Here is a 23,585-nt window from a genome sequence, read left to right on the forward strand (position 1 = left end):
TTGGCCAACTGTCATATTCTGAAAGTTCTCAACCTGTGAAGCCAGGCCAGGTTCCCCTGTGAGTCCCATCTCAGCCCCTCATCTTCTCTCCCGGCATCTGTACCACTGCCTCAATTACAGCTGTTGAACAAAGGAACATGGAGTATGTTCACATTCGATTTTCATTATCTAGATACTGGAAATTATGCATATGTAGCAAGCATATACTGTCTGATAGTAGTCTTTTGAATCCTTGACATTCAATATAATCACTTCTGTGTTCTCAATAGCTGTGTGTCTGTGAAGCGGGGTGGGTGGGAGTTTGTATACAGGCACACCAAAGGAAGGCTTTTAAAAGTGGTGATTTTGAAAGTGAGAGGGTGATGATTTCCTGAACTAGGCTGAAAAGGCATTAAGAGAAAACAGTGAAAAACATAAAACTGAAATAGAGGTAAGTGGTGTTGGATAGAGGTGAATCCAAACTGATACCTTTCTCTGTTGCAACTCCACCAATCTAGGGTGCAGGTCTTCCTTCAGGGTCTGTGCCAGCCTTGCCTCTGACTGCATATATGGTGAGTGCTGTTGAAGAAACATACCAAGGCCACCAATTTTCTTCATTATTCTAAAAGGGATACATTTCTTGCAGAAGAGGGGCCTTTTCAGTTAGCTTCATCCCTGTTGCTCATCATGTGGTCAGTAGCTGTCTATAGCAGGAGAAGCACTTTTTCTTTTTTCTTTTTTTTTAACTGAAGATTGACTAGTGAAAAGGCATCATGTCTGAGAGACCCACCACAGGAAGAATACAGCCACCAGTAGTTTTTCTGTGATGGTCATTTAGATTTCTGCCTAATGGTTATACCTCAAAGGAAAAAAAAATCCTATTTTCCCCACTGGACAGGTAAGTCATCACATACAAATAGAAAAAAGAAGGCTAACTATAAGACAGAAAGATGTAATATTTATGAGAAAAAGCTTCCTATTGGTTGATTTTTTTAAAAAAAAAATTACTGGTTACCTACTGTTGTATGTAAAATAATATAATGCATTAATATTAACTGTGATTGATGGCGACTCAAATATAGAGGGATAAAAACACTTATATGTAATGTGCAAAGGTTTCAAGAGAAATGACTTTAAGCAATAGCTTCCAATGACAGCTAGATTTGCAGACGTTTGACAGGGTATAAAACTCTGGAAGAAAGGCTGAGTCACAAAGCCTGCATCAAGATTACTCTGGTTACCATATACCCACAAACAACAAAAATAAGACTCAGCTGGTTGTACTTACATGTCTGTGCATACACATACATCCATGTACATATATTTAAAAACAACAAACAGGGAAGAAGAGACTATAAATTTGAGAGTTGGGGTGTGGGTACATGGAAAGAGTTGGAGGGGCTTGGGAGGAGGGAGGAAGGGGAAGAGAGAAAATGATGTAATTATATATCTTAGTTAAAAATAAAAAGATTACTCTGGTTAAACCAAGAAAGAGCTTGGCACTAACAAGTGATGAAAGTCAAGTCAAAATTGCAGCTTACTATCTCGCCCTCTTCCCAAACAATAAGTAGGGCTGTTAACAATCTGATGTCAAATCTTTGCATCCCATTCTACTTACCATAGCAGACAAGGGTGAATACTCTCCCTCTTTTCCATCTCTCTTTCTCTCTCTCTCTCTCATACACACACCCACACCCCCACCCCCACACCCTTCTTCTCCATCTAGACATACCAGCAACCCTTCTGTCAATACTTAGTCTTGCTGTTGGCACTATGGGCTAAAGAGGCTGTTGACCTTTATTCTAACATGTCCTTTCTGGGTTAATTACTTTTGTATATTTGGTATACCCTATGACATTTAATCACTACAGTGCTACTCCATAAACAGAACTGAATGGAACTAACTGCAATTCAGCATTGAGCTAATTGGTGCAGTAATAGAAACATGCTGAGAATGAACTAAAAGAAAATACTCTTGCAATATGGAGAAATGAAATGAATACTATTTGATCAATCACCATTTTACTAAAAAGAAAGAACTCTAGGTCAGGGGTACACTTTTGCTATTAAAGACTAAAATGGCTCAATGGACTTCACTTTGTAGTGTGAGGACAACGCTGTGTTTGCTAAGCAAATGAATGAATATAAGTAATTTGCAACCTAGGTATGGCTTCTGTGCTCTAGTCTCTCCTTTCATATATGCACATATCTGTATAAACATCCCATCACAAGGCAGCACTCCAGTAATAAGGCCAATGGCCTTTGATCTGGCAGGTAGCTTGTAGTACCTGAGGAGCAGTGATGTTTCTGAAGATTCCAATCTAAGGCTTTCAAGAGTGTCTCCAAGAACAAAGGATTAATCAAATGGCACATCACATATATTTGGGCCACTGATGAAAGTTTTCCAAACAAGTACTAACTTCTGTCCACTGGAAATAGACAGTGGGATGGAGAGGACATTAGCTGTTAGAGTATAAGGACAAAGAGATTCAGTGTAGATCTCTAGACCTAGCTAGTAATGAGAAATCATTTGATCAATCAGACTTGTGTTAAGATGCTGGCTATACCTTAAGCTGAATGTTGGCAATATGCTAGATACTTGAGAAGTGAAGGCGAACAAGACATCAGCTTTCCATGGCATAGAATCTCAAAGAAGTACATAATGCAATAAGCATGTGCTCTGGTGTTTAAACTCTGGTTTCAGTTTTATGTCTAGCATTTGTCAGCTATGTAATTCTGGGTCAGGTAACACTTCCAGGTTTCTACTTTCAAAGCTGTCCAGAGAAGGGTTTATGCCCTACAATGATTGCCGGCTCCAGTCTGAATGTCTATGTCCCAATACACATCCTATTGACACCTAAAGCCCAATGTGTTTATATTGGGAAGTAGGGCCTGTGAAAGGGGATTAGGTCAAGTGTGGAGTCTTATGAGTTGAATGAGTGAGTTTATAAGACAGCTAGAGCAAGCATCTGCTCTTCCCACTAATATGAAGCACACAGCCAGGTGTTGCTTATGTCTCAGAAATGGGCCCTTAGTAAAGACTCTCAATGACTTCTTAGCATTCTGAACTTCAAGACTTCTTAGCATTCTGAACTTCAAGAGATAGAGTTCTATTGTTGAAACTATCCGGTTTATGGCATGAACTAAGGAAGCCAATGAGAATTACTTGTGATAACTACATGAAAGGGAAGGTATGCTGTCCTTCCTTCTCTGCTTACTTCTGGAACTTGCCCAAAAAGGCACAGGCCAAGCTCTGGCCAAGAACTCACTCAAGGCAGCTGGAAGCTGAGAGACCTGCTGGGAAGTATGGAAAGAAGGTGAAGCTAACTGAGAAAGAACCTCTCCAGATGTAAACAGAAGCATGCTCTCAACTCTGCCTCTAGTTGCACACTGAGCTTAGTGCTTCAGAAAGAAGCTCTGCCTCCTCCCTAGTCTGTATAATTCAAGTTAAATGTTCCTCTACAACAACCCTGACTCATGGTGACAGAAATGTGCCATACACCTGCAGCTCCAGCTTCACGTAACTTGACAAATGACTCAAACAAGAAATCAGGTACAATGGTAGGTGAAAGGCAGCTGCACCACCTTGCTAATTATGTAGTAAAGCCTATGTTTTGCTACCGAACCCTGTTCAGTGTCTGGCACTCTACTGGGTCTAAAACACTAAGAATAAAAGAAAAAGAACAGGCAAGGAACCTTAAATAGGGGACATAATCTAAGTTATCAATAAAATAAATTAAAAATAAGTGCTAACACTCTGCTACAAAAAGAGATAAAGCAGAACTAGAACATATGGAGGGTAGAGTGGGGAATGCCTCAGAGGACAGTATGGAAAATAGGGTGGTGATAACTGTGCAGACCCACTAGGCCACAGTAAAGCCTGTGTTTTATTCTACATGTCACTGACAGGCAGTGAAGGAACTCATGTTTTAAAAATGAGCCCAAGGTCCTGGAAAAGGTCTAAATTCTCAATCATTCCCATCTGCCCCCTTCTCAGTTAAACTAGAGTAAGAATTTTGAAAGTCCCACAGACAGAAAAAATCTTTTTACATCCATCCTTCGCAATTAAAAACAATTATAAATGTACAATATAAATTTTATATGCATGCAAGCTAATTCATGTTAGATTAAAATAGCAAAATTCTGAATGACATTATGAAAGGTGGTCTTGGTGGTCTGAAGCAGGAACCAATCAGAAACTACCACAGTTATCCAGAGCTGGATTACAGAATAATTATGATGAGAAGAGAAAGATGTCAGAGTTGTAGCTAAATGGATCCCTTCAGAGAAGTATGCATATGTACATAAAACTGAAATCAGGTTAGTCAGTAAAGCCAACTTCATGCATCTCACATCAAATATAGTTTCTTAATTCAGAAAAGGAAAGGAGTCTTAGGTATCCCACGAGAATACTCTTAATCCCACAGGGCTTACAGGACCATGTAAGGCATGTGACAAACAGCATCCTTATATTTATCAGAGAAGTATGAAAAAACCATCCAAATGGCTTACAACTACACTGATAAAATCTAGTGGCTCTCAGCCATTGCTGCACATAAGGAGAGAGAGAAAATTGGAGGGGAGGAGGGGAAGGGAAAGGGAGGGCACAAGGGAGAGCAGGGAAGAGGGAGAGGAACACCCTGGCCCTATCCCAGAGCAATTATATTTATAAAGCTCCTGAGTGATTCCACAGTTGACAACCTCTGACCTAAGGCAGAGTCAGCTAATGGTAAGCCACTGCTGATTGCTATCAATTAGAATGCCTAATCAACTGGAACTATATACCCACTGGCACCAGATCACCTTAGGGACCTCTGCAAGAACACACTTAGCTCAGGGAGATCCTAGACTTTCTCACCCTGCAGCCAATCATGCCATAATGAACAACAGATAAGAAATTGCAAATTCCAAAATCATAGTTCAGAGCTGTGAGGGAGGAAAACGTCAACCTCAACCCTGTCCTGAGATAAAGCACAGCACTCTTAATCCACTTCTGAACACCCAAATGTAATATTCCCATGTGTGACTCTACAATGCTGACAAAGAGATATATTTTGAATGTGATAATTAAAACAATAATCTCAATGAAGTGGGCATTATGAGATAACTGGCCATCCTCAGGATTTAAGCAAACTGTGGTATAAGCCAAGGACACTTATCATCAAGGTCAATTACAATAATTGCTTATCTGAATTACATTATTGCTATTGTAAAACCTTATGAAGAAAGAAAGAAAGAACACATACTGGAGTGGAATGACCTAGGAGGAGGAGGTCCCGTTGCTCATCTACTGGTCATTTAGGATTTCTGACAATTTTGCCGAACACTCACTCACATTCAATACATGTAAATACAGGATTCCTTAGCTGAAAGGCTGAAACACATGGTAACACAGAAAAATGAAGTGGCTCTACTTGACAACAATGGAAAGTTCAGGAGAACGGAAGTTCACGGTGACCCAGAGATGGGCTATATATGTCCCTCTTTTTTGGTGCCCAGTATGTTGAAAGGTGGTAGGACTATCAAGAGATAAGGCTAGTACAAGATAATTAGGTGACAAAGAGAGGGCTATCCTCAAAAGGGATTATTATAGTTCATGTAGCCCCTGAATCCCTCTAGTTTTCCACCCTACCACATGTATGTTCATGCCATTCTCATATCATACAAGGCTCTCACTAGAGGCCAACAAATGGACCCACCCCAATTAAGATGTTCAGTCTCTAAAACTGTGAGCCAATGAATCTTTTTCTTTTAAAAATACCTAGTCTCAGCCAGGTGGCAGTGGTGCCTGCCTTTAATCCCAGCACCCGGGAGGCAGCGCCAGGTGGAGCTCTATTAGTTTGAGGCCAGCCTGGTCTACAGAACAAGATCCAGGACAGGTACCAAAACTACAGGAGAAATCCTGTCTCGAAAAATTAAAACCTAGCTTCAGATACTTTGTGACAACAGAAAACAAGGTAAAACAACCCATTATTATATGTTACACTTGCTTCCCATTAATACTCAAAAGGAGAATTCATGACTGCCTTGTGCCGTAACTTAGGTTCTCAAGGAGACTATGAGCTTGCAGGAGGATTAATTTTGTTCTCCACATGCCACTTTATCTTGTCTAGATTAACATTTAGGCTCAAGTACCAATATCAACCAGAAAAGAATCTGGAAAAGCTCTGAAGGCCAGAGAAGGGAAATAGAATCTTGACCTTCCTTCAGCTAATTGAAATGTGTTTGGCAATCGAAGAGTCTAAGGCTTTAAAGTTGTGATTAAACATCAAGACTTTGATGTTTTTTTATATGGTCTTCTTTCCCACTACACTAATGAAGTTAATTAGTGGGGAAGAATGTCATATAAAAACATCAAAGTTTTGTGTTCACTGTCGACATCAATCCAACTAAACAGTAATAAAGAAATAATTCTGTAAAAAGCATTACCTTAGAAGAGCTAACTACTGCTTTGAAGCTCAAACTGTACTATAGGGATATTTTTTCAAAATAATCCAAACATGCTATCCACACTGCAGTTCAACAGTTCTGCAGCAAAGCACATCACTTAATGTAGTGTACTTAAGTGGCCCAAAATGTCACATTGAACAAAAGGACTGAGATACTCCACTGTAGTTATATGGGTAACTGTAAGTAACCACTGCTATGGGATAAAAGAACATGGGAAACATAAAGCAAACAGTCACAAGAAGGATGCACTGGAAGGCAGAGTCTAATTATGTATTACTGGACTGGAGAGATGGCTTGGCAATTAAGAATACTGGCTGCTCTTCCAGAGGACCCAGGTTCATTTCCCAGTGCCCACATGGCAGCTCATATCTGTCTGTAACTCCAGTTTTAGAGGATCTGGCTCCCTCATACAGGCAGGGGAGAAACCAATGCACATAAAGTAAAAATAAATCTTTTAAAAAAATGTATTACTTTAAGTAGTGAGTTTAGTTTCAGCCCCAAAACAAAAACAAAAACAAAACAAAACAAAACAAAAAAATCAACACCAGAAGGGGGAAAAAAATCAGACAAGTTATAAAACAAGAACTACAATAAAAACGTCTTCTCAAACACCAAGTTCACACCATTCTTGACCTTTATTTTTATATATGGTGTAAAGAGATGGGGATATTAGAATATAAAGACAGCTGGGCAGGCCTTCTCAACAAGAATAAAGCTCATAGTTCCAATGTGCTCCACGGAATGGGGCAGGATAAGTCACATCTTTATCTAGGAAGGCCCAGAGAAGCCATCTAGTTTCTTGTTACTCAGAGAGTGTGGTACAGACCTGCATCTTAGCTACTTGGGAGGCTGAAGCAGAAAGATAAGAAAGACAGCAAGTTTAAGGTCAGCTTGAGCAACTTACTGAGACTACCGCCCCCCCCCCCCACACACACCAATACACACTAAAACAAGAGGACCATGTAGTTCAGTGGTAGTGTACTCGCCTAGCATTAATAAGGGAAAGGAGGAAAAGGAGGTAGCGCAGGTATAGACTTTTAGCTTTTTCCTATCAAACCGACTAAATTGACATCTGTGTTGTAGCCCAAATGTTTGGTTGTTATTATTATTATTATTATTAATTGAAAATGTGAGAAGGACTTGTGAACCTTCTCATATTATTATTATTAATTGAAAATGTGAGGACTTGTGAACCTTCTCATTTTAGATAGAAAGAAACCTGAGTTCCAAAAATAGTGCAAGTCATGTATGACCACAAATGGCTGACAACAGAAGACAATTATTTAATTTTAAGGGTTTGGTTACATTATAAAAGTCAAAGGTAAAGATACCTAGCTACTATGTTAGAAATTCAACAAATACTTAGCAGCAGGGTATCAAGAAAAGAGGACAAAGATGAGATGGTGTGTGTGTGTGTGTGTGTGTGTGTGTGTGTGTGTGTGCGCGCGCGCGCGAGCGCGCAGGGGGTGCTCAGGAGGCTTGCTGACAGATCTAGATTCAAATTTGGCTTAAGCAAAACATTTTTTAAAGAAATGTTTTAATTAACATATACCAATTACACATAGATTAGTTTTACTGTGGCATTCTCATATTTGTACACAAATGTTGATATTTATGCCCCTTAACCCCTGTTCTGACCCACTTTTGGCTAATCCTTTTCTTCTTCTCAACTGCACCCTGTCAACGTTCATGTCCTTTTCCAGGTTTTGTTTTGTGACCCCATCAGTTTTATCAGTATGATTTATAGGAGTCTGTTTACAGGACCATCTTAAGCCAAGAACTCTCTTTTGTTTGTCATATGATATATGATAAGTACAGAGCCTGCACCTGGCTCAGCACTAAGTGACAAAACTTTAAAAGCTTTCAACATATATGAATTGTGGTTTATTAATTTAAATTCTCATTCTAAATTAGCACCATATAGCAATTATACATTAATGAAACAAAACTGACAGATAAATCTCACTCTTCCAGTGTGACCTTCATGTTAACTTAATCACACCTACTAAGATCCTATGTCCAAGTAAAGTCACACTCATAGACATCAGGGACCAGAATTAGATGACATCATTTAGACGGATGCAATTTAACCCACACCAGGAGCCAACATTACATATGTAATAAGCTCAAGGTTTTGTCAGTCATTAAGCACATGTTCTTGAAAAAAAAAATTATTTATATATGTACCTCTCATAAGGGTGATATATGTCACATCTCAGCAACTACCTTCTAGACTGTCTCTAACACACATATGCATGCAAGCACACTTCAGTGTTATGGTAGAGGCTAGGTCAAGATTTATGCAGAAGTCCTATCCATTCCTCTCATTCCTTTCTGTAATCCTGTTGCATGTCTATTTTGGAGGAACTGACAGAATTCAACTTGTATTAGTTCCTCAAAAAATAAAATTTATATTGCAAAGAATATCCAAAATATTCTAATTCTTGGGTGAAGAATGATAGCAGACAGGATAGAACAGACCCACCATAACAATTCATCAATTTAAACAAATAAACAACCTAAAAAGGCACACTTCATTGAGAGACAAGCTATTAGGTTGAGGATGAAGCATGTCTATGTTAGTATTTTCTTAAAAAAAAAAAAAAAAAAGTTTTAAGATGGATTAATGACATGCCTAAATGGTATGCTTGGTATTTAAGTTCTTAATTACAGTCAATTTCTGAACTCAATAAGGTCCCAATCATAAGATTACCTTTGATTGGACAAAATTTTTAGGTAGTAAGCAAACACAACATTTTTAAATCAAATAAGGTAGTTCAAAAACATGTTCTCTTACATCCCAATATTCTGGCAAGTAGTTAAGTATGATAACTGACATTCAGACATATGATCTTCTGTTCAATTTAAATGAGTTATCTTTAGATATTCTGGGATGACTATTCTTATGATTTAAGTACTGCATAATAAAATCCATCTTTCATTTTGCTTTGGTTCAGGAAAGGCTTTAAAAAATTCCTCTCCAACAGTATTCTGGCAAACACTCTTAAATTATGTAATTCACCAGGTTCAACTGTGCTGCTACAATCACTTTCAAAGAAGATAGTTATAATACATTATGATTACAGCTATACAATCCACACTGAATGCTCCTTGGCTGAATTCCTAACATTTTAATGCTGAAATTGATCTGTTTTAAAAAACATCATGTGAAGGGTTTTTAAATACCATACAGGCCCAAGCTCTTTATTTTAAATGCCTTAGAAATGATCTTGTATAAACGGGGTGGGATGGGGTGTTCTCTAATCTAGCATTAAGCATATTTTAAAGAACAACAGGCATGTTTCCAAACAAACCACTGTGGTATACAAATTATTCAGCATGAATGAGCATAGCAGTGCTTCTTGTATAAGTTTAAAATCCAGAAGGCTGATATTTCATCAAAGTTGTCTTGGAAACGATATTCTTTGTGTTATCTCAAACATGAGAGGTGCATATGTGTGTTCAACCTACTTCTGTGAAGCAGTCAAATAATGGTGACATTGTTAATGTTCCAGTACAATGATGAGAGATGGGAGTATATGGGCACTGCAATAATATAAGGCATTCATACAGATATAGGACCACCATGATGATTCACACACATTGGGCTCCAAGCTGGTTCCCACTCAGGCAGATATTTCTCTGCCTCCAAGACCACTGTGGCAGATGGGCTATCATGGCATTCATGACTTCTGACATTTCTCTTATAGTTCACAGCTGGTAGTGGCTTGCCACACTGATGCTAGCTTTCGCCTTATTACTTGCTTTGGCCAATGGTCCAACAGCAAACCTAAGGCCTACAGAGGCTCTTTCAGACTACTGACAAAAGAATAAGCTTTATCTGGCTAGCTGCTGGAAGTGAGGGGGCAACAAATTATACCTCAGGGACACTCATCTTTTGAGTTGAAGACATTCTAGATCACCCAGAGCTGACTGTTGTTATTATATGAGCAAGGTCAATATAGCTTAGCCTAACCAGGATACCATCTCTCACTCTCAGCTAACACAAACACTGCTGAGATTTTCACAATACTAAGTTTTAGGAAGAATCATTAAACAATTCAAACTGACAGCCATTTAATTGAGTGTATGTATTAAAGGAATGTATGTCCCTTTTTCTTTGTCAAACATCCGTATTAGGAACGGACAAAACATTGAACGATCAGAAACTCATTACTGTTTGCCAACACCTTTTCTCCATATTATCACCATACATGGCTTGCACAAAACTTATTCAAATATCATTATTATTAATATTTTAGTGGTTAAGCAAGCAAAACTAGTGAGATTAAGAGGCTGATTAAGATGATAAAAGCTAACCAAGGATGAAGTGAGTTTTAGAACATGGTGTTTCTGATTCTGGATCCCAAATGATTTTCACTAATACCTGGACAAAAAAATACAGTACCATGACAAGGTAAGTGAAGTTATCTATAGTTTTATCTTATTCATTGGCTAAAAGACAAGATTTTTTTTTTTTTTTTAAAAAAGCTATATATTGGTATAACTGATATAATTTAGAAAAAATCTACCTCCTTGTCTGATTTCTAAATTATACTGGTATTCCAGAATTAAATAATGTAGACACATATCCCTATTGTATAAAAATACCATTCCCTTAAAGAGTAAAGAATTGCCTGATATTTTAAAAATAATTCTTGGTATTCAAAAGATGTATAATTTTGTGATTTAAAGAACTCAGTAGGTAGAGGTATCAGAACAATGACAGCTGGAAGTTGTCAGGTCAAACATCATGGCAGCTCCACCATCAGCTCTCTCTGTATCTGATAATAAAATAATTCAGTGTTTATGCTCAACTAATTCTGTAACTCAATTTCATTTAAGTGTCTCTTTGAGCACATTCTATATAAAGTTACCTTATTATAGGGCTTCATGAAAAAAGTAGGCCCCCTAAGAAAGACAACCCAGTTAGAAGACATGAAGAAATAAAGAGAACAAGCATGGAAAAAGAAAGAATTAACCTTGAAGACAGGGTTACGGGTGGAGATAAATCAGTGATCTACATCAAAAGCTGACACTTCTTCTGTTAAGGCCTGGTAGTATTAATTTTAAGGCTTTGTGATCTGTATCATGCTTGATGCATTTTCTTTCCTGTACTTGTATAACAGCTTTAAGAGGGTAATACTCTTCCTTCACAGGCCACACAAAAAGCAGAGATTTGGTGAGAGACTGCTTCCTTGCCCCTTGTCTACATAAGTGAAAGAGTATCACACAATTTTTCTAATTTTTTTAAAACAGGGAGTCAATCACCATTGTGCTATCAAGTTCCCAGGACGTACTCAGCAGGACCTGGACAGGTAAGACTGTGGCTGTGGTGGTTATGGTGTCACCCAACTCTACCTTGGCATAATGAATACTTTGAAATTTAAATGCAAGAGAAAGGTCATAAACTGCTGTTCAATAACCTCATTTATCCGACAAGCATTTGTTTATGGCATAATAAAAAGAGGATGCTAGACAGGAAACTCCTGGCTAACTGGTTTGGATCAGCTGCCTGAACTTTCCTCCTCCCTTTTTAGTAAAAGTGAAACAAGTACTGTAGCAGATCACTGTCACAGAAATACAAGGGTGTTAAAAGCTGAAACGGGCAGGATTTTGTTACTTTTTCTATTCAATGGCAGAACAACAGATAACAAATGGGCCAATCTTGACACTAGACTCGAAGAATACACACCAGGAAAGCCTTCAGGGTCAGATACACTTGAGAATTAGTATGTGGAGCACTTGAGAGGGCCAGTATAATACATTTAGTGTATGTAGCAGGGTCTGGAATAACAATCTATAATTGAAAGTTAATATTTCAAGTTAATTCAGGCCAGGCTCAACTTGTTACCAAGTGAATTTTTTTAAATCACTAAATACCTGTGTCTATATAGCTTTGCAAAGTTAATATTCACTTACAATGGCCACTTTAATGTGGATATCAGATCTTTTATCTTCAAGAGAACACATGGAACTAAGTAAGGAAGGTTAGTATATTCTAAATATCTCAGTACACAGTGTTATCATTCTAGGAGAAGGAACTGTGTCTGGTTGACTTTCACCTCTACTGTAGTGTGTAGAACTCTTTGCTCTATGATAAAAACAGTACACTGTTCACAGACTTGACTAATGATGATTTCTCTTCACTACAGTGGATAAGTACATGAAATTATTCTAATTCCTCAATACTAATTCCCTCTAGGTTAAATCTTAGTCTTTAGTTGTTATATAAAGCTTAGAAAGCACCCAGTCTACTACTTTGGTCTTAAATACTAAGTAAAAATGGGAGATGGGTCTTATCCAAGGCCCTTACTGTCAGCAAGAGATAAAGTAACAAGAGTGTCTTACTCATGACTGCAATGGAATTTTCCTGATAAGCACAGACATTTGGGCATTTCATGTATTCCTGTTGAAGCCTGTGCAATACTCTGGTCCTAATGAATCAGGTTCATCACAAAATAAAGAGTCAGGAGACAAATACCTTAAATATCAAACAGATAGTTTATACATATAACTTGAAGAGCAACATTTGTGGACCTCATCACCCTTGGGGTTTTATATGTTTCTATACACATCTTTTCTGCCTTGCTTCATATATTTCATAATATAGTTCATACACTTAATTTCTGTAACCGTCACAAGAAACTGTATAAAGACAATATTAACAGTTCCCTACATCTATTCATCAATTAAATCATTCACTGCTTGTTCACTGGTCATGTACTTATGTGATATTCATTTTCATACACAATCTTAACATTCAAAAGAAAAAGAGATAAAATGTAGCAAGGGCCCCTGGTGAGGTGTCAAGAGTTTGATGACTGTGAAACTCTTACATTCCACTTCTGATTCACAAGCAAAGCTCAGCAGCCATGGTTTGATGGCACGTGTTACCATAGAGGTGATGATGGGCAAACCTACAAAATTCTCAAGATGGACAGCTGTAAGGATGTCATGTCTTGATAGTTTTAGATAGTACAGTCTCAAGTTTGTTTTCAGAAAAGAAACTGATTAAAGTTATCTCTGATTATATTAAAATACAGAAATGCCATCTAAAAAGTTTAATGAAGAAATAATTATACAATTACTGGCATAAAAATTATCAAACTGAAGACAAAGGAAAAGAGGACCTTCTACTACAGTAGAAATGAAAGTCAACCAGACACAGTTGAAGACAAACCACAGGCCTGGGGATTCACAGTCTCACTATTAATATTTCTTCTACTGTTGATGCATGTACAAAAAATTAGAACGTCATGAAGATGCCCTAAATTGAGTTTATGCTGAGGACTATATCTTTCAGCAAAATTAGCCAGAATACTAACTGGAATATGTGATGATATTTACTGAGAAGTTACTATGATGTTGGTACTCTGTAAGGTAGTTTACATAAACATTGTCTTAATCTTGACAGAATCCAAAGAAATAGAAATATTTATTATTATTATTATTATTATTATTATTATTATTAAATTAATAGAATTAAAAGACTTTTAGTAATTTGTTATGAGCCTGCTTCTAGTTTATAAAAGACCTTGTATAGCCCCTTTCTACTCTGCGACTGTTTTCTACTGTATGTGGTCAACTCATGGCTATAACTTCTCATGTGCATATGGATTTTGAGGAAGGCAAGATGCATCTTCAAACACAGGAGGGTAAACTGAAGTAGGGTTTGTTTGTCTAAAGTAGCTCTCATTCATTACATATGACCACGTGAAGAAGAGTAATATTTATCTTAAGCCAAAACAACAGGGCTTTGTATAATGTTTCACTATTGAAAGCAGAATAAAAAATGTGCAATCAACTTTATCACCTAATACACCCCAAAGTCTAGGTTCACAAGAACCAACTCTTTGACTATGGATAAGAACACTGACCCCAGAAAATGGTGAACAGGTGAAAGCTTAAACCATGGTGGCAGACACTCTCTATCCCAGTCTAGTGTTGTTCTCACTCTACCTCTGGTTGAGTTCTCTCATCATGTATTTCATTTAAAAAAATAATAAATGCACTCTATGAGAGTATGGAATCAAAACAGTTTCAGTAGTAACAAAGGTGGTAATTTGTTTATTTTGGCCTGTGTCAGAAAGCCCTTATAGGTAGCAAAAATAGTGATGCATCTCACTAGTTAAAGCCGCATCTAAAATGACTATCAGCGGGAATTAACAGACCATCAAATACAGAAGTTACAAAAGGACATGAAATAGCAATCCCTCTATTTCTGTTCAACTAGGGCATCCTAGTTCCAAGAGACTTGCACTATGACTGCTATACAGACAGATCAAAGTGGTTAGTGTAAGAATCCTGTCATCTCTCATCTTACTTAGGATCCTATGTAACACAGCTGAAACTTTTGGTTAAAAGAGATGCAAAAAAACAATAATAAATATGGCACTAACAGTACTTAATTAATAAATAAGGGGCCTTAAACGTGATTAAGGCCCCAGTTAAAAAAGACTGTTAATATAAATGACTATATTTTTGTTTTGTTTTGTTTTTTAAAAAGCACAGGGACTCACATACACTAGGCAGATATTCTACTATTGAGTTGTGGTCCCAGCAATTTTTCATTTTATTTTGAAACAGATCTTGCTAAGTTGCCCATGTGCTCTTGAACTCACTCTGTAATCCAGGTACAGCTTCAACTTGCAATTCTCTTTCTTTAGTCTTTCAAGTAGCGAGGATTACAGGCTTGTATCACAAGGCCTGGGGCTGGCATTAGACTTAATTTCTGTCTTAATTCTTTGGGAATGGATACAGAAACACACCCAAAAGTGTTTTTGTCAAATCACAGGTCTCAATTTGGTATTTTCAATCTATAACTCAATATAACACACAGCCTTTGACTTAATTCCCGAAGGCATCCTCCATAAACTGAAACAGTGCTGGATCAAGCATTTCTCTATGACTGCCACTCAACTATCCCACCTGTTCTACTTCATGTGTAGTAAGGTGTCTTTTTTTTTTTTTTTTTTGGAGAGATAGGAGGTGGTAGCAGCAGGACAGAAAGGATAGGCTATAAAGGAAAGCTAGCAACAGAATTTCTCACAAGTTGTTGTTACTTCATCTGTGCCCTAAATCTCTACAAGCCAGCTAGCAGGAAATGGGAGTCAAAATGCTAGAAGCATAGGTATGTGCTCCAACTAAGGAAGAGTTGAAAAGATGAACAGATTTTAAAATTATGAATTAGTATAGACACTTAGGTTATAAAGTATCACCACTAAATTAAGTTTGTGGTTATATTTAAAAAGCAAAATAGCCATCCTCGCTTGTCCATGAAATAAAAATGATACCAAAACTATAAAACCCAAATCATGAAATTGTTATTATACAAACATCGCTTTTAAACCCCAACAAACTGATAAAGCTACAAGTTAAAAGCTTTTTCATCAGCATAAATTTTAATTATCAGACAACAGATTCTAAGCTGCAAGAGGAAGATACATCTGCTGGAAATAAGAACTATAACACACACAAAAAAAACCCAAGGCTGTGTGATGACATTCTAAAATGCTGTGAGGTAAATGATCTTCATTTACCAGTTTGAGAGGTTCTCAAACTGTGAACCACCCACAGGGTGGGTTTACAGATCACTTACATAGAAGGAACAAACCACAAGAGCACAATCAAACACAAAAAAAGCAGCATCCATTTAGTTTAGATTTTTGTTGATTTGATATGCATGAAATAGAAGTAGCTCACACACTTTTCTAAAAGGCTTCCTAGTATCTCTAACATACACTCGGCCTAGGCTATGTAAGGTTCATCAGAGATGAGAGTTTTAACTGAGCAGAAGCAGTAAGGACAGACTCTGGAGTTAAACAATCACTGACATCCTCCTGCGCAATGGTGAGCCAGTTACTTCAACTCATTGTACCTAACTCTCCTCTTTTGCCATATGTGCATCATAAAAAGAAATCTTCAACATTAACTCATGCTATTTTGCCTAATGGAATAGAGTTGTACTCAGTATTGTTTTAAATGGACTATGAGTTGAGGTCTAGAAATTGCTTCTAGGAATATTTTTGTTACAATAGTATTTGTTATATTTTATTTGCCTATCTCCCAAAATAAACATGACAATCATTAAAAAAATTTCAAGATTTAAGGCCAAGTAACACAAGCTTTTTAAAAATTTCATTCATTATGGTATCAATATACCGGACAATTCTCTTTGGTATTTATCTTGTCTGTTTCAGGGATATATCTTCCAGGTTCTTGAAGGCCAAAGTTTCTATCAGCTGTGCCCTTTTCACTGGCTGCTGACATTTAAAGCACACTTTCACACACTTTGCAATGTTCTAAGACTACCTAAATGGACTGGAATTGCATTTTTAAAATATGAAAGTATTTTTAGTACATTATTTATCTTGTTTGTGGGTATGCACACATGTGATGGTTAGAGGGAACTTGCAGGAGTCAGTTTCCTTCCATCATGTAGGTCCTGGGAATTGAACTCAGGCTGTCAAGTTTGGTAACAGACGTCTTAACAAGCTGAGCCATTCATTCTACCAGCATCTTTAAACTGAGTCCCTGGGCTGAATATTTTTCTCCACTTTACCTACTTTCTATTGTACTTTGTTTCTTTGTCAAAACTCTAAGGTTACATAAGGTTTCCACTCAATTTAGTCCTTCTTCTTAGTATTTTCTGAGCTAACAAAGATATCTTTTTATATAAAACAAATATCAAAGAAACATAATGGATGCTCACTTTTTATGACAGCAGAAATATGAAACCTTTGTAATAGAATTTCAATCTTGAGCTAAGCATGTAAACTAGCATGCCAGATAGGTAAAAGCAGAACAATTACCAAGCACAAAGATGTCCTTTTTTAGGGTTTTTGGTGGACCCACTTTTCTAAATCCAAAGATCTAGTGGTTGGCAAGAATGACTGCTCCAAATATGATCTGATGACTGACTCCCAGAGCTTGTCTTACACATATTATCTAGGAAAACGGTTTTCCACTTCCACATGAGGCAATTCTCTAGAAAACCATTTTTCACCTGTCCCATGTGGGAAGCTAAAACCCTCACAATTCAGAAGCCTCTGAGAGCCTGACCCCATGGAAAATGCAGTTATGTCAACCTGCTATCCTAGTTCTCCTATTTGCCACAAGGGCACCACCATCTTACACCCAATGTGTATTCTGTTTTCAAGAGCTTTGGCACCTTTGGCATTTCTATTGAGAAACATGGAGTCAGCTAGACTCTGCCAGTTTTAGTAATATGATTTAAATTCTGGTTGTCCTGTATATGATAGAAGAAAGTCTCCCTCATTCTGTAGCTGTGGACAACAGCTATACAACCCAACACTGAAAACTAAAGGGAACACATGCCAAAATGAAACAACAAAATATCGATCCCCCTCAAACTCCCACCAAACCCACATGCTTCTTTTTTTCCCCACATAGATTTGCAATAGAGAAAGGGAAGCTAGCTGCCACTGAGGTTACCTGGAATAATACACTTTGAAGGAAGGATTCAGAATTCAGACAAGGGTGGGGCACAGCCTTAATCTCCCCTACTGGACCCAGGTCTGCTGCCCCCAGAACCCTAAATGCTGCAAAAGCCCCTTTTTCTTGCACATGGCACCACACCAAAGCGGATTCTTAATGCCTCAGGAGTTTCCTATGTTAACTCAGCCCAAAGAAAAGAAGCAGCAAATCAATCGGTATTATAGTGCAGGGATGTGTATTCTTTCTCCTAACAGCCAACCTTGTTGACAAGGATTAGGTGTATGAGTAGTAAAATAATGAGAAGAGGCAAGAGTCTCCTCTGCTCAACAATCTCTGCTGAGTATGCTCCCTCCCCACACAATTAGGGGAAGGAGAAACTGTGAAGCTTTACAGCACTAGAGGGACAAGTCCATTTTACAGATACTATGACCTGAAAATAAAAGAGGCACTCTGCAAAACACAAGGTAAAGTCCTCAGCAACTCACTCTGTACTTGAACAAGTACATTTTGGCCTCTCCTAGCAGAAGCAGCACACAGTGCTAACACAGAAGGCAAAGCCTTTTAAACGAAGATTAAAAATATTTAAAATAACAAGAAGTACAAGGTTCTCCCAGTTTGGTCTCTGATTTCATGTATTCTGAGTGGCAAGTGGTCTTGCTCTAAAACACATCAAAATCATGATCTCACCAGAGGCTGAATGATCCTGAAACATAAAATCCCCCTAGGAATTAAATATGTACTCAGATAGCTACACTTAATTCTATACCATCTGCACTTACAAGATCCATTTCATAGATCTGTTGTAGCAAAAATTTAATTCCAGAATATCCCCCACAGCCTGGCACATTTTTAGCTTGCTTCTTTGGTTGTCACTCTGCCTGTGGAGCACTAGTCAAATATTCTAGAAGAATAAAGAAAACCAATTCATTTTCAACTACTCATACAGTTTTTTTTTGTTGTTGTTGTTGTTGTTTTAAAGGAGTAACAATAAGCATGTGCTAAGTGCAGAAACTTTGCCACCCAGCTATTAGAGCAAACATCCTTATATTGCAGGCTGGCTACAGAACACACTGTATCACATGCACAGAAGTAGACAGGCCCCAACATGTCAGCCAGCTTCCCAACCTTCAGAAACCAGGTTCAACCAGTATGCAGAGCTTCTTGAGTCACCCTTTACAAGGATGTTATTTTAGTTTTAAAAGCACAGCAAGTATGAATACTTGCTTAAGTAGTGTGAAAAGAGGAGGAAGAGAGAGCATCAGGAAGAACAGGAGAACAGTGAGACTACAGAGGCTGTGAAGTCTCTGAATATGCTTATCCTTGCAGTCCTGGTCGCTGCCTTAGGGCATAGTGTCCCAATCTATTTGTCTTGGCCTAAGTAAATTCCCCTTGAACTCATTCTTTCACTTAAGGGCCCTTTATTGTGTTTTTGCTTAAGGTCTCTCATAATTTTGGAGGCTGGCTGAGACAAGTATGTGATGTTTCATATCCTCCTGTGTTTTTTTAGCTTGTTAACGATGATAAAACTTTTTGTCTTGCTATTTTTTTCTTCAAGTTTTCTTGATTTTCCCACCTCAATCCTTGAATATTAAACTTTGGGAGCAATGACAAATCCCTAACCTCACAGACAGTATTCCTACTCAGTACAAAACTTCAAGATCTAGATCCTTTTGTTTGTCATTACTGGAAGAAGTAATAGATCACCTGAGAACCAAAACCCCAGGAGCTATATTCTGCAGCATTTTTTTAAAAAAAGTAAACTAGTATATATATATATATGTACATTTGCAATCAATTTCCTACCCTCAGCTGACTACTCATCCTCATAACTGCAGAAAGTGCAAAGCTCATCTTGAAATGTCCTGTCAGCCAATACTTACTATATAATTACTATGTAATTTCTTAAGATTTGATCCCACAAAGTAGGTTAGCCAAAGCCTAATTACAAAAGACAAAAAGAAACAAGCCTGGTAGGGGTAAGGAATCCAATACCCAAACTGGAACTGGAAAAGAGAACAGAGTAGAGTCCCAGTCCCCTCCCTGTTCTAGAACTGAGTAAAGTAGTACTGACAAAAAAAAGGGCCTCTTGACAGGACTAGAGCACCCTGGACCAAAACATAAACACAAATTACAGCTTTTTTTTTCCTCACTAAAATATAGTTTAGTCACTCTGACAAGCATCACATCACTGAAGTGTACTGCTCCAAAGGGCATTTTAATTCCCTGACTGTAGTTGCCATTTATCTGTGCTAGTGTTTCATAAACATGCTTTTGGCTTCATTAATTATTCCAAATAAGGAAAGAAGATTCTGTGACTGTTTCCATTCACTGCATCATGGTTAAGTTTTGCTGGCTTTTAGACAACCTTCACAAAGTTTGTGAGAGGAACCTGTCAGTAGGGCCCTTCTCTGAAGATGACTCACTTCCACTGCCCATCTGTGTCCTGAAAGCAAACTCATTGGCTTGTGAGTCAATATTGGGAGGGTCATCTAGAGAAATGTGTATACTACTCAGGGCCAAAAGGGCCATATTTAGGCTTCTGATAAGGAAAATCCATATACAAAAGGAGCTGGAGGAAGATTTATTCAAAGTGAAATTGTAGAGCAGACGGATGGTGGCTTCTCCAACACTCAATCATTTTCAGTCACACATGCTGTCCTATAATGTGCATTGATAATTCTTCATGAATAAAATGCCAGCATTATCAACTGCAGCTATGTTGTTGACATTCGTTTGCTATTTCACTAAAAATACTATTAATTTTCTGGCTTTTCAACAGCTGAGCTACTCCACATTTGAATATACAAAAGAATATTTTGTTTCAACCAAATTAAAAGTGTTCCAGTAAATGACTTCCTTTTCCCTAGCTATGCTATTTTAGGATATATGGTCCTTCCTAACCTCCATTATGATGTCACACCTGTTATTAACCAATCCAAAATACCTTCATTATTAAAAAATAATAATAAGGATTTGAATTGTTCAAGGAGCTGAGAAACTATTTCTGCTGTATTATTCCTGGTCAGCATCACACCTGATAAGCATGGTGAAATTTGATACAACTTTTTTTTAGGTCTATGGCATTGTTGGCTTCTTGGTTCTCTGGTCTTTAAAAATAGCTGATGTACATAAACAGCAAACACACACACACACACACACACACACACACACACACACACGTTTCCCATTTAGATAGGTTCTACCATCCTCATTTAAGTAGGGATGAAAACCACACACACACACACACACACACACACACACACACACACACACACACACACACACACGTTTCCCATTTAGATAGGTTCTACCATCCTCATTTAAGTAGGGATGAAAACCACAGCTCCTGCCAAGCCCTCCTGGCATCTCACCACTTTATTTGTTCCCATTTGTATCTAATGCTTTTGTCAACAGTTCAACAAAAGTCAAAGCAAACAACCCACTGCAAACACCAGGGTAACAGCAACAAGCAGGAATCCTTCACAATTATCCAGCCCAGCTGCTCAGAGATCAACAAGGGCTGCTTTCATTTACAACAATGTCAACAAAAGGCTGAAACCCAATAACTAGATGGGTCAATACCGCCACTGTATACCCTCTGGAGGAGGAAATGCTGTTCACCTTCTTTGCTGCTTCGGCAAACATGTAGAATAATTCAGTCAGATGGACAAGTGCTTGTCTAATCATTTGCTATGTGAATAATTCAACAACTTCCCACGTAAACTACTAAACAAGGCTCTTCAAATATTCCTGTGGCACTTCTAGCTAGCCAACCAAAGCAGAGAATAAACGAAGGAAAGGCAGCTGAAACAAAAATCATGACCCCAGTTAGTTCTGAATGATAATCTTTGCTCTAAGAAGCCCAAGGCTTCATGACTAATCCTTTTAGGTCTAACCTTTGCCTGGCATTCTCACCACTGCCTGAGCTTTCCTAAGGAGTAGTGTGTGTGTGTGTGTGTGTGTGTGTGTGTGTGTGTGTGTGTGTGTGTGTGTGTCAGTGTGTGTAGATGTGTATGTGTGTCTGTCATTAAAGAACCCCAGGGAGCTTCACTCAACTGCTTCCCCAATGCAAGCACTTCTACTGGGTTTGAAAAGAGTATTTTTAAAGTATAGTTATACTCCGCAAATAAGCTATAAATGTACTGGTTTTTAAGGGAATCTTAGAATTCCCTGGCCTAGTTTTCATAAAAATGATGTTTATTCAACAAAACAATATTTCAAGACACAAAAGTTTCTATTTCCCTCTCTTTTTTCCCCCTGAATGATATGGTTTGTGAAATATAAAAGAAACCAAAGAACCTGTCAAAGGGGCTCCTGACTTGAGTCAGGGCCCTCTGTCAACTGAGCACCTTCTGCTAGGACCAAGAACTCAAGAATTACCCCCCTTCCCCATCACCCCAAAGCCTTTGTCCATAAAGACTGTGCCCTCCACATTGTGAGCCTGGATATCACTTTCAGGACTGACCCAGTCCCCTTCTGGAGGCCTCCCAAACAGCTAGTTTCAGAGCACCTAGACCTAAAGGCAGTATCTAGGGTATAATAAAGACCTGTGAGGAACTCAGGTCTTTCTAAGAAACTATAGAAGAGCCCATCAGGTTCCAATAGTGACAACTCCAAAGGGATGGTAATTAACACTTCGTGTTCTACATCATTACAACAGTATACTTGATAATGAGATATATAATTTTAAAATAATTAGACATGTGGCATTAAAACTCCATTGGGATTTTTACTCTGACCCACAAAAGTGGGTCAACATGCTAATATTAGGAGTTTTCAGAGGCCCCATCTTAAAACAATGAAATACTGTTCCACAAAACCCTGCACCCACTGCTATACTGTATATAGATTGATGATAGAGCACTTGCCTAACATATACATGGCCTTACATTCAATGCCCAGAACTGCAATATCAATTCATCAATCAGTTAAAGATAAAGATCAAGAAATAAAGTTTGTCAAGCCAGCACAAACAATAGATAGGATACCTAAATGTTAACCAATTCTCTTCTACAGTGGTGTTCTTTTTCTAATCCTTAAACCTGCAGAGCACTTTATACTTTTAAGATACTTTTTTAAACCTAAATGAAGAGAGCCGTGGAGATTCCAATTTCATTTCCTACCATCACTATACTGCTGTCTTGTTGATGACTCACTGACAGGCTCCAGGTCGCTAAATACTGTGTTTTACCACAAGGGACTACAACTCTTCTAGAGTTCTTGGCATAAAGAACTATGCTTAAAAAACAACAGTCCAAGATATGGAAGCCAAATTTTTGAGATTTCTACTTCTTTCTAATGGTGTCTCCTGGTTCCTGTAATCCTTCTACTTTTCAAACTGGTTTCAAGTTATTAGCTAATGCTGCTCACTTGAGAGAGGGAGAGAGGATGCTATATGAACTACAGATGAAGTAGAAGAAGCTACTACAATGATTATCCCCCAACCAGACAAATCACCTCAAAGTAACTGAGAATGATCAAATACTGGTAAACCAGGCAATAATGGTTTTACGTTTCCATCTTCCCCCTCTTTTGCTAATTTCTTCAAACAGCTTTCAGAATTTGAGTGGAAAGCATGCATCAATTCAGAGCTACTAACATCACTGTCAGCATTTGCACATGGCGCCAGTGCCAGTGAATTTCTGCCTTCAGACCCACTTCTCCCATCATCAGAAACTAGTTATATGCACGTTTTA

General features: G+C 38.0%; 1 protein-coding gene across 7 annotated transcripts in view; it reads right to left on the bottom strand.

Annotated features, from left to right (window-relative positions):
* Tle4 (TLE family member 4, transcriptional corepressor) overlaps nt 1-23,585 on the bottom strand; it is a 138,698-nt gene that overhangs the window by 27,091 nt on the left and 88,022 nt on the right. For 4 of the 7 annotated variants that reach the window (XM_036206752.1, XM_036206736.1, XM_036206742.1 and 1 more), the window contains one exon: nt 469-558. The exons of the other annotated variants lie outside the window; for them this stretch is intronic. In XM_036206752.1, the coding sequence (XP_036062645.1) occupies nt 469-558 (90 nt within the window). The remainder of the gene's footprint in view (nt 1-468; nt 559-23,585) is intronic. 7 annotated transcript variants of the gene reach the window in all.

Source organism: Onychomys torridus, chromosome 1 (genome assembly GCF_903995425.1).
Source record: "Onychomys torridus chromosome 1, mOncTor1.1, whole genome shotgun sequence".
NCBI lineage: Eukaryota > Metazoa > Chordata > Mammalia > Rodentia > Cricetidae > Onychomys > Onychomys torridus.